Source organism: Sapajus apella, unplaced genomic scaffold (genome assembly GCF_009761245.1).
Source record: "Sapajus apella isolate SASKATOON/1434 unplaced genomic scaffold, GSC_monkey_1.0 scaffold6, whole genome shotgun sequence".
NCBI lineage: Eukaryota > Metazoa > Chordata > Mammalia > Primates > Cebidae > Sapajus > Sapajus apella.
This window is the reverse complement of record NW_022436946.1, coordinates 8,092,747-8,108,659: the sequence shown is the minus strand read 5'-3', so window position 1 is coordinate 8,108,659 and position 15,913 is coordinate 8,092,747. Positions and strand designations below refer to the sequence as shown.

Sequence of the window (15,913 nt, the reverse complement as noted above, 5' to 3'; positions counted from 1 at the left end):
GGACTATGCCTGTAACATAGAAAACGCTATTAGTGTTCACTGTCATTATTATTATCAAATATCTTAGTTTATATTTATCCTCCTTGCTAAATCCAATTGAATATATCTTAAATAGTATGAGTTATGGGTGTTTAAGGAAAAGCTTAGTATACTAATAAAGTTTTCTCAAATCTGGAAAAAGAAATAGTATAAAATATATCAATTTAAATATTAGATTTATTGATACATGCTTTTAAAACTAGGAGCTTTTAAAATGTAATCAAGACACTTGCATTTTGCTTAAAAGAGAAGACATTTATTCAGAGAAAACTGTGGTATCATCCAGGAAAAGCAGGAAAAAACTGCCTAAGTGAGATCCCACATATTTGTCGGTTGGTTGTTGCAAAAGAAGATGACTAAATGGTTGAACTCACCAGAATAACACAAATCTTATCACATCTATACAAAATCATCCAAATAGTCAAGGATTTAGCAATGTATACAAAGATAGTCATGCAAACTTCTGAGTCGTAGTTTTGCAATTTGGGACATATGATACCTATTTTACAGTCATAATATAAATTATATTCATATGATGCCTATTTCACAGTCATAATGTAAATTATATTCATATACCTATTTTATAATTCATATTAATTTCATTATATCAGTTAATCACATACTTATGTTACAGATATGAATTGATTAATCATAGAACTAATCACAATAAGTATTGATGTGATAAAGCTCCACCCTTGAATTTTTTATTATTTTTTTCAAATGAAGGAGGTATGTGTGTGTGTGTTTGTGTGTGTGTGTGTGTGTGTGTGTGTGTGTGTATGCAATAGTTGTAAATGAAATTCACCAGGACAATCTGACTTGTATTTCAAATAATAGGAATTTGACTATTACCCTCACTGAATCATTGAGTCAATATAAAAATTTATTTCATGCTTTGAGATAAAACAAATCTAAGAGAAATATGCTAGAATTGGCTTTAGCAACAGCCTAAATACTGAAGCAATGTTGAATTATACATACTTCAATGGTTTAGGGATCATTTTTAATGGGAAATATATAAAACATACACGTGTGTACATATGTATGTGTGCATAAATACATGTATATACATATAATATGTATTATATGTAATATTTTGAAGTCTTTTCCCACACTCCAATAATTAGGAAATTAAAAGAGAAAAAAATAAAGTTTAGTGTAGAGCAAAAATATCTTGCATTTTCTCAGTCAATCATGAAATTTTCTAATAAATTAGCTAAGCAACAGCAAGAATAGGATAATTATTTTGTTCTGATCTGCTGAATAGTAATTTTAACCGTAAGTTCTCTCCATATAGTGAGTTGAATGGCCAAAATCACAGTGCCATTTCCTGCTTCATGCAGTGCTCATTTACTAAAACAGAATTGGTCACCATGTTCTTAGCATTGCTTTTCAGAGATGTCATACGCATGGCTGAAGAGCTGAGTAGGTAGCTGGTTGCTCTTTCTTGATAGGACTTCGTCCCACAGCAGAGTTGGCTGTTGAAATGCCTCCTGAAGCTTTCACTGAGTAGGTAAAGAGCAAATGGGTTGACACAAGAATTGCAAAAACTCAGAACCCGGGCAACTAAGGTGACAATCATGTGGCCTAGAGATGGATCAATCTCATTATAGTTGAAAGACCGATACATGTAAAGGATGTGGTTTGGAAACCAACAGAAGATGAAGCAGCCCACAAACACAAGCACAATTTTAGCCAGGCGTCTCCGTGTTTCCATCTGCAAATATAAGACATTGATCCCATTGGTTAAAGTGAAAATGGAACCAGCCACATCCCAGCTTTATCAAGTCAGGAAAGAGCAAAATTTACAGCATGATAATACATCAAAATACATAAATTATTTATCTTCCTAGCCAAAGTAATGATGGATTTTGGTCTCTACATTATTTTCATTAAAAGCTATTTGACAGCTTATACAAAACTAGGGGGTAAATTAATAAATGGCTATGTCTTCACATTATTTTCTTTTTGCTTAATGTGTCATTGTGTTTAGCATAAATATAAATCATCTTTTTATATTAAATCCAGTAAATTAATAAATCATGGAATATATTCAAGTTTAGGTATTTTTTTAAAAAAAAATAAGAGTGTTTTAAACAGGAAACATTTATCTATAGAATCAGGGCTTGACTTTTTAAAATTACTACTCCATAGGAAAAAAAAAATATGTGAGATTTAAACTCATGACTTACATAAATCTGATATAACTCTGAGTCCTGTAAACATTACCATATTGTCACTTTTACAAATAAAAATCCATGTTTCTTTTCCATAAAATTTACATACTATGTTTACTGTTTTTAAGAAGATATTCAGGAATGTAATAAATAGACAAAATTCAAATATTGCACATCAATATTTTTTTAATCTAAAAACAATTTCCTAACATAAACAGTTCAAGGGATAGCTTATATTTGCCTAGTTTGTAAATATTCAAATAAGGCAACATGAATATGAAAACCTAATTTATCTAAAGACATTGGCAGTAGTTATCATAGTATTTTCTGAGTGAATACTATTGGTCGTCAACTAGAATATTCCAAGGAAGACTGGAAAGGTTTGAGATTGGAACAGATCCGACGGTAGGGAGCACTAGAGTGGTGATAGAGGAAGCAAAGAAAGGTGCAACTAAAGAGAAGCCCAGGCCAGGAAGCAGAATGTGATATTATTCCACATGGATCCCAGTGGCATAAGTTAGGCAACCCAGCAATCAATGCTAAGAAAGTCGAATGTGAAATTTATCTTTCTAAGCAATGTCATCCCTTCCAGGTGGAGCAGGAGTGCGAGAATTTCACAGCAATCTATATTTGGGAGTTCCAAGTGCACAGGCAGGCTGTTGGCATTGAGATTATTTCTCAGCAGATGTCAAGACCCAGTTGCCCTGTAGAGTTTATAGGTCCCAATAGGGAAATTCACAAAAACAAGGCAGAGGCAAGGCCATTAAAAATTTAAAAAGTGAAGCAAGGGCTGTATATAGGAGAAGAACTCAACTTTAGAAACCAAAAGCAAATACTCAAATACCTAATTGAGATACAAATTGGATCACAGGGCTCAAATAAAAATGATTATATAAAATACAAAGCACAGTGAGCCAATGATCTTAACACATTGCCTGCCTCACCAATGCCAGATATTTAGATAAAGTCTATGAATTTATCTAACAATGCCTTCAATAATCGAGTGATTTTTTTAAGTCTTTAAAGCCGGTATAGGTCTTTGATGCTGATGGCCACCAATTAATAAATGTTACCTTCCATGTGAAAACCCTTTACTAGTTTCTGCTGTTGCTAACATGCACAAGGCCCCAGCTTAATTCTCCATTTACATTCCAGTAAATTTTAATGATTTGCAATTCTATTTCTTTGCCTTTAATTGGGAACAGGCAACGGTAACTACTCTATACCTGCAAAACCCGTCAGTAGTTCTTTTTTAACTGTACACAAGTGTACAGCCAGAAACTTTCTCACATGAACACTATTTTTGTCTCCTTGGCTATTAACACAGTTAATTTTTACCTTAAATTAGTCCTGCATATTCTTGAAGGAAGAGAAAATACATAAGGTGCATGATGCAATTTTTTTTTAAGACGGAGTTTCGCTCTTGCCCAGATGACACAATCTTTTCTCACCACAACCTCCGCCTCCCAGGCTCAAGCTATACTCCTGCCTTAGCCTCCCAAGTAGCTGGGATTACAGGCATGCATCATCAGGCCTAGCTAATTTTGTATTTTTAGTAGAGACAGGATTTCTCTATGTTGGTCAGTCTGGTCTCGAACTCCCAACCTCAGGTGAACCACCCGCCTTGGCCTCCCAAAGTGCTGGGATTACAGGCGTAGGCCACCACGCCCGGACCACATGATATAATTTTTTAATGAATATATCATCTTTGTAGGGAAAGTTACAAATGTGAGTTGGGTCATGTATTGCTTCAGCACCAGCCCACCTTTGGATCACACCTTTGAGTTCCCTTTCTGCTGTTCTTGCTATTCCCCTCATCTCCCATTCTGACTTCCATCCAAATTCCATCCCCAGATTCCAGGCAGTGTCCTACAGTCCTTTCCTAATGCATTCTTCTAGGCCACCTGCCATCCTTAGTGGGTTAATGAGAGAAGAGACAATAATTAAATAAATATATGTTTATATGTAAATATGTGAAATTTTTCTGGTTTGTTACGCTGTTTATTACAAAAAATCTGCATGTAAAGAAAGGCTTTTCAATACATTAATTTCTAATGGTGGAATTCCAGATCTTATCTCAGATACAGACTACTGATAAGTTTAACCTAAGTAAGCCTTTGCAGGGCTGTGATATGATCATATATTAGAGATCCCCACTGTGGGGATCTCTTCTAGTTAAGGCTGGTGAAGACCCAGCTCTGTTCTCATCAGTCATAGCACTGAGAGCCATGAAGTAAAACAATAAATAGCAGTTACTTGTTCTGACTAGCACAATACCAATCCACACCTACTAATCTTACCTGTTTTTTGGTATGTTCATTGTATTCTCCAGGAAGATTGTGTGCGCTTTTAATTAAGGTCTTTGCAATATGATAATAATAAATGCTAATAATAGCAAGTGGTATGAGGAAATAGACCAAGAAAATGAGCACTGAATGAATCTTTGGATGTAATTCATCTGTTTGAGGGTAGGGGATACATGCTGTGAAGCTGCTATTATCCAAGCCACTGATGCGTGCCACTTCTGAAAACACTGCTTCAGGAACTGCCAGCAACACAGAGACCACCCAGATAACCATGGCTTTCACACAGGTCCACAGCACTGCCCCTGATGTCTGCATGTCCATGGGGTTTACGATGGCTCTGTACCTGGGAAAATAATACATCTCAAGTTATTCCAGAAAGAGAAAGAAAGAAAGAAAGGAAAGAAAGCAAGAAGAAAGAAAGAAAGAAGGAAAGAAAGAGAGAGAGAGAGGGAGGGAGGGAGGGAGGGAGGAAGGAAGGAAGGAAGGAAGGAAAAAGAGAAAGAAAAAGAAAAGAAGGGAAGAGAGAAAGAAAGAAGGAAAGAGAGAAAGAAAGAGAAAGAAAGGAGGGAGGGAGGAGGGGGGAGGGAAAGAGAAAGACATACTTCTTGGTAAGAGAGATGCCAATATACTATTATTCCCTGGCTGCTTAAAAGTGTATGGAAGATCAAGGTTCCTGGTGGCTCTCTGTCTACAAGTCATTCCACTGCTTATAAGCACAGAAGAGAGGAAGAAAGAGAAAAATATTTTAAATTCCTACCTTAGTTATTTTATTTCATTTCCAAAAATCCTGGACATTCGTTTACTTCTTAAATTCTTATAAATCTATACATGTTACATCTATTATTAAATTCTTCCTTGATGCTTTTCTATAGCTTCAGAGCATGAGACCTCTCACTCTTTTTCTAAGGACATTAATAAATTTTAGAAACTAATCTAGATTGGTCATACTAGATTTTGATAAAAAAAAAAATAAATAAGAGACTCATCTAGATTGGGAATTTCTCCATAATCCAGTAATAAGGACTGAAAAAACTGAAAGCAGAACAATATTCTGTCTTTATGCCTCAAATTTATTTCATATCAAGAAAAGATAAAGTTCTTTTCTCCTCCCTCTTAAGATACTACTGGCAATATACTAGCAATATACTAGTGATAAAGGAATCACACTCTAGGACACAGTAAACAATCCAAAACTTTCTACAGCTAACTCAAACATACATATTAAGTAAGGTAATGATGATGCAAAAATGCAAAATGGTACATAAACCTCGAATTTTTTATATTTGTCTTTAAAAGCATTTCAGGTTACAATACACCCAGCAAATAAGATGAAGTACAGCATGATTTTAGTTAGACAAATCTGAATTATTTCCCTATCTCTGATATTTTTTGGAAAATCACTTAAGGTCTGACTTTTTCTTTAGTTGTAAGAGGGGGATAAAAATACCCTTCTCAAAGTTGTTGTCATGAGAAAAATATTATAAAGTACCTACAATAGTGCCTGGCAATTAGCAGATCCTAACTATGCCAAGACATCATACCTTCTTCTTATTAACATTTGAATTAATCTGATGTTCCAAATTTATAACATTTCAGGCCTCATGACAACCAGTCTCTTTCTGTGTTTCTGTAAAAGTGCTTCCCATTCATCACCTGAAGATGAAAAACTTCAGCCTCAGCATCACTCTGAGGGCAGCCCCTCTCTCTCTGTCTCTCTCTCTCTCTCTCTCTCTCTCTCTCTCTCTCTCTCTCTCTCTGCAGGTGTTATTTACAGACCCTCCATAGAGGAAGGGCAATTCATCTTTTGTTCTTCGAACTTCAAACAAACAAACAAAACACATGTAAATGAAAGAAGTGCAACAGCAGAGCATCTCAACACCAGATTAAATAAGGTACTATGCATAATGCAACCTCCATCTTCTAGACTCAAGCAATCCTCCCACCTTAGCCTCTCAAGGAGCTAGGACTACGGCATGTGCCACCAAGCCTAGCTAATTTTTGTATTTTTGTAGAGATGAGGTTTTGCCATGCTGCTCAGGCTGGCCTCAAACTCCTCCTGGGCTCAAGCAATCTGCCTACCTCAGCCTCCCAAAGTGCTGGGACTATAGGTATTTGTCACTGCAGCCAGCCCTTGCCATGTATTTATAAAACTAACACAGAAATAAACATTTAATATCCTTCTGGCATAGTTCCAGTTTTGTTTGTTTGGTCTCATTGTGCTGTAATCTCTTCCCAAAAATTTGGATAACTATAGATTGACAATTCATATTTAAAAGTGAAGTACCAAAAAGCTGATTGTAAATTATTTTTTATGTGGAAGATGATGAGGAAAGGGTACAGAGGGGATCACTACAAAAAGATTAAGCCTTCTTTTTGGTTATCAAATACCACAAAGTGTATTCTCAACTTTCCTCCATGTGTTTAAAATGGAGAAGAAAATACTTCACTTCTCTACCTCATATCTAAGTCCCTATATTTTTGTAGAGGTACTGTCTTAGTTTACTTGGGCTGCTATAATAAAGTACCATATACTGGGCAGCTTATAAACAATAGAAATTTGTGTGTCACAATTCTGAAGACTGGGAAATCTAAGATTAAAGGATTGAGAGATTCAGTGTTTGATGAGCTCCCCCCCCCCATTTTTTATACATAGATGGAATCTTCCTGCTATTTATTTGAATGGTGGGAAGGTCAAGGGTCTCTTTGGAGTCTTTTATAAGGGTATGAATCTCATTTGTGTGGGCACCACTCTCATGACCTAATCACCACCCAAAGGCCCACCTCTTAATACCATTACTTGGGGATTAGGATTTCAACATATGAATTTTGGGCAACATAAACATTCAGACCATAGCAGGCGTTATAACCATGAAGGATGTAGAGAAACTTTAAATAGAAATTAAAATAATAAATCTCTCATTTTGATAAGATTACTAGAAACAGATACAGAAATCTTGGTTTAGGGAAAGGAAGAAACCTAGCAGAAATGTGGGCCTTTCCAACAAGGATTATGAGCTACCTCCTGCAAGAAAAGGATAGACCCCAAGGATAGTCTTTAAATAACATACACTTGAATGAAAGGGAAGAATTGAAAATTCTACAAAAACAGAATTGTCATTGAAAATACAGATTACCAAAGTGTTATTAGTACTGAGAAATAGCTTATGATTGTCAAAGAAAATGCTGTATACCAACCATGTGTATCTTTGAAAGCATAAAAAGCAAAAAATAAAGTAAGATAGGTAGTGCAAATTAACATGAACATGACTCGCATTTTGTGAACGTATGGGGCATTTTATATTTTATATTTTCCATCTTTTCTTTTCCCTGCCCCTGGTTTCCTCCCTTTTTAGTCCTGTGGTGTTTTGTTTGTATCTTTTTTGAAAAAAAAGCTGCCTTAAATTCTCCTGTCACAAGTTTGATATGGTTTGGCTCTGTATCACCATCCAAACCTCATGTAGAATTGTAATCCCCAGTGTTGAGGGAGGGACCTGATGGGAGGTAACTGGATCATGGGGGCAAATTTCCCCTTCCTGTTCTTATGGTAGTGAGTGTGTTCTCATGCAATCTGGTTGTTTAAAAGTGTGTAGCACTTCACCCTTAGCTCTCTCTCTTCTGCCACCATGTGAAGACGTGCTTGCTTCTTCTTCACCCTTCTGCCATGATTGTGAGTCTCCTGAGGCTTCCCCAGCCATGCCTCCTGTACAGCCTGTGGAACTGTGAGTCAATTAAATCTCTTTTCTTTATAAGTTACCCAATTTCAAGTAGCTTTGTATAGCAGTTTAAATAACACAAAGTTGAACAAAAATAAGTTGAACATAAATAAGTAATCACTCTAGTACCATAGGGTGAATGTGGACTATTCTTCAAAAGAGTTAGAAGCACACTCTTGGTGCTAGTCTCAGAACCAATTAAGAGACTGACAGGCAAGGGCTATGGAGCAAAGAAGAAAGCTTCATCTCCAGTCAGGGGCAGCTAGTTAACCTGAATCTGATCTTCCGTCAAAAGTTTTGATAAGAAAGGAGCAAACGGTTAACAGGACTCACTTCCACCACTGGATGAAGACTGATAGAAAAGTCCTATGAAGCCTAGAGAGTGTTAGACCCAGGGCCTTTATACAATCTATTTCAATATCTTAACAAATAATTACACTCAATAGAACATCTGTTTGCATTGATATGATATACAAGTAATATTAATGAGTCAAAACTTTGTCTACTGTCCCAGTTGTGGAATGAAATCTTATTATCCTAACCAGCACACAAAAACTTGGATTTTTTAATTAATAATTATTAATACATTAGAAATTTAATCAGATTTGGCACAATATTATTTTTTAATTTAATCAAACATTGGCTATTTAGGATCGGAAAAAAAATCACCCAATACATTAAACTAATATTAGTTTAATAGTTTTTATAGTTTTAATTTTTAAATTTAAATGCGTTTTGATTAATAGTTATATAAGAGACCAGAAAAAGAATGGACATCTAATTTTTTTATTTGTAAATACATGACATTATAAAGTTTACAGTTTAGCACTGGGAATCTGTGAGAATTTTTCCCATGAAGGAGACAGGAAAACTCCATTCCTGAGTTATTTGCATTTTAACAATGTGCCATCAGAGACCAAAAGGTCTTCAAGAATCAAAGAAAAACATTCCAAATTTGCAAATGCAGCTACTCATAGATAGAGAAAGAGATAACTGTAACACCAACCATAAGCAAAATATGGCTTATGGGTCACCATCCAACCTGATGCGCACAAGTCCCAATACTCCACATGGGGAGGTGGGAGTGAGTGTGTGTGTGTGTGTGTGTGTGTGTGTACATGTGTATGAATAAAGCTGTTAGAAACATAATACAACATAGAATATAGACATTTTTAATCAGCTACTTTATATAAGCAAGTAAACAATGTACGTTTTCAAAATAGTAAGAAAAACATCTATCAAGATAACAGTAAAAAAAATAACAATAATAAATTAAGAGCACCACTATCACCACTTCATGCCATACACAAATGCTGTTGCCTGGGGATATGTTTGTTGAAACTCCTCAGAAGAGTTTGGAAAGCTGAGGACTAATAATCACAGACACCAACTCGGCGTGATGGCTCACACCTGTAATCCCAACACTTTAGGGGGCCAAGGCGGACAATCACTTGAAATTAGCAGTTTGAGGCCAGCCTGGCCAACATGGTGAAGCCCCATCTCTACTAAAAATACAAAAATTAGCCAGCCATGGTGGCATGCACCTGCAGTCTCAGCTACCCAAGAGGCTGAGGCAGGAGAGTTGCTTGAACCTGGGAGGCTGAGGTTATAGTGAGACAAGATCTTGCCACTGCACTCCAGCCTGGGCAACAGAGCAAGACCCTGTCTCAAAAAAATAAAATATAATAATAATCCCAGATACCGGTGTCATGTGACCACACTTTGGCCATATCAAACAAATTGATTTAGGCCTCAAGGAGGATTCAAAATATTTGTGTTTTTCATTTTAGCGTCTGCAATCTAATGATGCTGACATTATTGAAGTATAGAATATGAGTCTCTACTTCACATTGGAATACACTTTCTGAAATCTAATTATATTCCTGGTTTTTTTTTCTATGTACTGTGATCTCTATTTCTTAACTCTCTACTGTTATTTTATTAGGCAAAGACACTTAGGCCATCTATGAAGATAGGATATATGATACAAATAATTGAATTTGTTGTTTAAAGACTCTAATAACAGAGTTTTTGTTATTTGTTGTAGTTTTTATTGCTGCAACTACTACTTAATTTTTAATTCAAGGTGCTTCTTTTATTTTGCAGTTACACTTTATGATGTTCTTTCACTGTAATAAATCTAGTGAACCAGCTTCTGTACAATCTTTTTATGCTTGGGTGCTTTGTTTTAAATTCAACTTTTAAGTCTGCTGGTAAATAGAAAATAATTTGTTAGTAATTTCTTATACTCATAATTGTAATAATGTGGATTAATGGTGAAGAGTTCAGGCTTTAAATGGTGTTCAAACACGTTGGCACCATCAGTGGCTAGCTGTGAGATCATGAAAATGTTCCTGAATTTCTAATCTCAGTTTTCTTAGCTTTAAAGTTTTTAATTTAAAAATAATAGTGCCTATTTCACAGCATTGTGAAGATTGAAAATTCACACAAAAAAGTTAGCTCTTGCTAGGTGCAATTAATCTTACAATTGATTCCACATTCACAAGAAATCACAGCATTGGGTGAGATGTAGTAAGAGGTCATCAAGTACTAATCAACTATTGATTGCTGTGCTCTAGAAGAAAAATAGAAGTGTTGGCAATATATAACAAACCATTTCCAATCCATTTTAAGTGAATCATGGAATATATTGCATAATTTCATTACTAGTTACTCAGGTTTCCTAGCTTATGTTTCCTACACACCGGTAGACAAGGGTAGCCTATGGACCAAGTAGAAGAGGTATCTCACCTTTCCTTATCATTACTATTATTCATTCTGTATTCACAGAGTACATGATGCACAAATGAAACAGAAAAAGTAAATATATGAGGATTGTTATTTTATCTGATCTTAGGACAAATTTACCTGTGTAAATCATTATGTGTCACCATGACAATAGATTGTAAAAACTGGTGTGAAATAATTGCTACCAATGCCACCTCTTTAAAATGAAAGCATAATGATAGTAATTTAAACTACTGTTGTTGCTGATCATTAAGATTTATTCTAATCATTAAGTAGGTTTTTTAAACTTTCTAGATAAAATAACATTGTATAAAGAGGGGTAGCTAAACTAGTCATATTTTTGTTTTGGAATTCAGAAAAATATTTTAAAAGATAATAGAAATGCTGACAAATAAAATTAGGTACATAATTTATACAAATGGCACCAAATTTTCCAGGAGTGTGGTTTTAAAGAATATATTACAGGAACTAAAAAGTGAATCATTTTCAGTTTCTCAAGTCCCTGTCAAATGATGTGTTTCCCTCAATGAAGATTAACTCTTCAATGCCAAAGTAGTATTCTAGTATTACTGCAAATACCAGGAAATCCATATAGAGAATCATTTTTCATTAGCAACTGAATGTGTAAATGAAAGAGGAGAGTGAATACCACCTTAATTAGCCAAGTTAAATTGTTTATCTAAATAGCTTAAGTCAGTCTCCATTCCCATGTGAATTAGACCACAGCTGCATGTAAAGATGCCTAATTTTGCATTTTCCCACCTGTATCCAAACATTCTCCTCTGCTTAAATGGACCATGAGTCAGGAGACTTGGACTTTCCTCCCTGGTTTTCCGTTAGAAATCACATTCCCTGGGCCTCAATATGCCCATCTGAAAAAATGACAAAGTTGAACTAGTTGATCTGCAAATTAGAATAATGGACTATTCACACCCTAACATATATGAAAAGAGATTTGATGTATTTTGGGTACCTATCTGTGAAAAAAAGTATCTTAGCTTCAGTTATTAAACAAGAGGAATGTGAAAAGTCATCTGCATAAAGAACATTTATTATTTTAATTGGTTTACTAGCAAAATTCAGTTAATAAAGTAAGTAAGCCCTTCTCTTACTTGAAAAAATCAAAATTTAATATTTGCCTAATATTAAGCAGACATTCTTACCTATCCAATTCTTATTTTACTGCATAAAATACACTTTTAAGATTTTAAGCACACACAAAAAAAACTTCAATAGGATACTTGCTCTTTTGCACCCTTATTCTATAGCTTTTCTATGGAATAACATTCCCTAAGTGTCGGGGGTAGGACTAGGAGATGCATTTTTAAATGCAATTTTATTTGTTTCTTAAAACATAGTGATTTTCCTATATTTTTCCAAGCCTCACATCTCAGTCCGTTTTAACTCTGTTTACTCTTCTTCCCAGGTACACACTCTCTCCCTCTCTTCCTCTCCACCCTCAACCTTTCCTTGTGTCTTTTGCCAGTAGGTGCACTTCGGGCGCATCTTCTCTCCCCGCCCCTCTCCACGGCTTTTCCACGCTACCCACAGCTACCTGTGCTCTTACCTGTCGGCACTGAGGGCAGTAAGAGTGAACACAGAAACCCCAACAGAAGTGAGCTGGATGACCGGGATCAGTTTGCAGCCCACCTTGCCAAACATCCACTCATCGAAGAAATAGCGCGAGGCGTCCACCAGGACGCAGGTGAGCAGCAGCAGCAAGTCCCCAGCCGCCAGGTTAGAGATGAAGATGTTGGGGACGCTCCTCATGGCGCTGTTGGTGATGAAGATCTTCACCAGTATGATATTGCCCAGCAAGCCCACGGTAATGATGAGCAGGTAGAGGGACGGAATCACACAGCGAATCACCAACTCCGCGGTGGTCCCGTCCGAGGCTGGCAGGAAATCCCTTTCCCACCCCTCGTGAACAGAACCGCTCTCATTCGCGCCTGTGGTCACCGAGAGGTTGGAAAGAGACTTGGGGGGCATGATCTCCTTTCCAGCAGAGTCCGCTGGAGTTTTCAGGCGCTCCGGTGCCCTGAGGACTGAACGCGCACGATTTGGGTTTAATCGATGTCACTCCCTCTCGCCCCTACAAGTTTACTGCCCGCAGGGCGCGCGTCACAGCGCCCGGTCCCTAAGAGTTCAGGACCTGGGGAGAGGATCCGTCCACACACTCTGGCGCTCCTCTTCTCGAGGGGGGTACACGGCTCAAGCTAACTCTGAATTTAATTAAAAAAAAAAAAAAAGCAAAGCGGTTGCGTCTTTGTTAAGTGTTCAATGGCTTGTTCTCGCGGTTAGCTAACGGAAAACAGCCTTTCAGGAACAAGGAGCTGTCCCTCGGGATCAGTAGAAGCACCTGCCCGACTGTTCGCCCGGAGTAGCGGAAGTCATCCTGGCGCTGTCCAGCGGGCTGCGGCTGAAATCCTGGGAATTAACGAGGGGCCACCCTCAACGTGTTTTTCCTGCAGCTTTGTTCTTGTATGTGAAGTTCTTGCTGTATTCTGTGGAATTGGAGGGGAGCTCAGTCGTGTGTGTGTGTGTGTGTGTGTGTGTGCGCGTGCCCATATATACATCCACTCTTACCCGCCTCCAAGCGGGAGGAGCCCGAGGCAAGAAGTTTGGAATCTGAGGATTTAAGGGCTGAGCTGGCAAGTCCCTAATGCTGAACTACAGAATTTAGGGGGAGAAAATGAGTGCCAAAGAATGAAGTTCATAAATGAAATCCTCTCGCTACTATTCTTCTGATTATCTACTTTTCTTACCTTACATGTGAAAAGTATTTCCTATAGTTGGCATATTATGTTTAAATTTATATTGTATTGCATTATAACTTGTATAATGTACACATTTCTTAATCGTCCTGCTTAATATAACCATCATTCAGAGCCCAGAATCTAACCACCATCTCCCAAAATAATCACTATTTGACTTGTTATTAGATTACTGGGTCTCTTATTGAGCATCGTATAAAGGGAATGATTCAGCATACACTCTTGTGTCTAGGTTCTTTCACTGGACACCATATCTGTGATCCACTCATTTTCTCAGGCTGCATTTTTATTACTATATACTACATCATTTTATAAATATACCACTATTTAGCTATTCTATATTGATTAACATTTGGATTCCTTATAATTTTAGCCAACTTGAATAATGTTTCCATGAACATTCTTTTTTTTTTTTTTTTTTTTTTGAAACAGAGTTTCGCTCTTGTTGCGGAGGCTGGAATGCAATGGTGCAGTCTCAGCTCACCGCAACCTCCACCTCCCGTGTTCAAATGATTCTCCTGCCTCAACCTTCTGAGAACATTCTTTTACAGGTGTTCAGGTACACATCTGAATAAATACCAGGTGTGGATTTGCCAGGTTGTAGTACTTGAGTATGTCCAGTTTTACCGGAAACTGACAATTTTTCAAAATGAATTACTGACATTCTTTTGGAACCTTGCTTGACAATATCTATTAAGGTTGAGTGTATGTATGCCTATGACTGAGTAATGTCACTCCTAGATATATATTCAATAAACATCTTATATGCTGTTTAAAATAGGTTGTCCTTAAGAACAAAATAGTTTCCCAAATCACCAACATCTGAGTCTAATGTAAACTGATCAGAAATAGTGGCTCAGTTCTGGAGCTAAAGAACATTCTTCATTAGGAAAAACATTCAGCTAGCTGTTATTAAAGCTTAAAATTCTATAATAACAACGTAACTAGCCAAGGACTACTTATGATGATCTAGCCATACTGATAAAATGTGTATATGTGCCATGTCATTCATAAATTAAGCAGCTTTTCCAGATATTGCCCACCAAGAGCAGTATCACATCATAATTGAATTAGAAAAGGTAAACTTTTGTCTTGTAATCAATTTTTAGTTTTATGTTTTCTAACTCAAATAAAAGTCTTTATTGTACTCTTATGGGATTTCACCACTTAAAATAATTCATTATAAAATTAAGATTAGTTAAATAGGATGTTTATATATTTGAATGTATGAATATTCTATTTATATTTATGAACATTATATACATAGAGAGAGAGAGGGAGAGAGAAAGAAAGGAGAGAAAGCAAGAAAATTAATATTACATATAGGTTGAGAAATGTCTCTAGGAATTTTATCTCCAAAGTTATTTGTTTTCTTTTTGACAAGCAATCTTACTATACAAAATAAATTACTAAAGCAATCTTCTAACTATGAGATGTCTAAAACTCAAACTGCAACTATGCCATTCTAACATATTTTATATAAATATATATTGAAATTTAAATTACTGTATGAATTTTTACATTCTCCACTGATTGTGTCTGTGTGTTCCTAATCATTTAGATGAGGAAAAATGTTTAGTCTAAAAGCTGGATTAATAAATATCCAATTATGAGGCATTGTAGAAGCAAAGCATCTGGATTGAATTTTCTCCATTTTAAGCAAATTCATATGTATTTACTTAAAGATTTGTGTTCATGGTAGTGAAGAATATAATGAATATTTTAATAATGATTTTATTGATACTTTGTTGAAATGTTATAAAGTTATTATAATGTATTATTTAGATTCATCACAAAATTATATATAGGAACAGAGTACTGTCTTATATTTATAGAATGCATACACATCAAAAGTAAACATCTACTGAAATCAAACACTATTTGTTTCTTTATATTTTGAGATAGGGTCTTGCTCTGTCACTCGGGCTGGAGTGTGGTGGCATGAGCCATATATATATGGCTCACTATAACCTCAGCCTCCTGCACTCAAGCAATTCTCCTGCCTCACCTTCCCCATGTAGCTTGGACTACAGGTGTGCCCTACCATGTCTGGATAACTTTTTTAATTTTTTGTAAGGATGTGGTCTCACTTTGTAGCCCAGGGTTGGTCTCAAATTCTTGGGCTCAAGCAATCCTCTTGCCTCACCCTCCCAAAT

The 15,913-nt window shown here is 36.2% G+C and overlaps 1 protein-coding gene across 1 annotated transcript; it reads right to left on the bottom strand.

The window, feature by feature from the left end:
- Positions 1–201: 201 nt before the first annotated feature.
- Positions 202–13,518, bottom strand: NMBR (neuromedin B receptor). The gene is made up of 3 exons (XM_032274605.1): positions 12,551–13,518; positions 4,517–4,865; positions 202–1,756 (listed from the first exon to the last, which is right to left on the bottom strand). Exons 1-3 carry the CDS (start codon positions 12,970–12,972, stop codon positions 1,355–1,357), a joined length of 1,173 nt encoding a protein of 390 aa, XP_032130496.1. The 5' UTR covers positions 12,973–13,518; the 3' UTR covers positions 202–1,354.
- Between the last annotated feature and the right edge of the window lie 2,395 nt (positions 13,519–15,913).

Bases quoted from the DNA above. Each gene is read 5' to 3' on its own strand.
- NMBR (XM_032274605.1), bottom strand. From the start codon at position 12,972: ATGCCCCCCAAGTCTCTTTCCAACCTCTCGGTGACCACAGGCGCGAAT. The intron at 4,866-12,550 runs GTAAGAGCACAG...TTATTTTCCCAG, and splicing joins ACTGCCCTCAGTGCCGACAG to GTACAGAGCCATCGTAAACC. The intron at 1,757-4,516 runs GTAAGATTAGTA...TTATATTTGCAG, and splicing joins ATGAACATACCAAAAAACAG to ATGGAAACACGGAGACGCCT.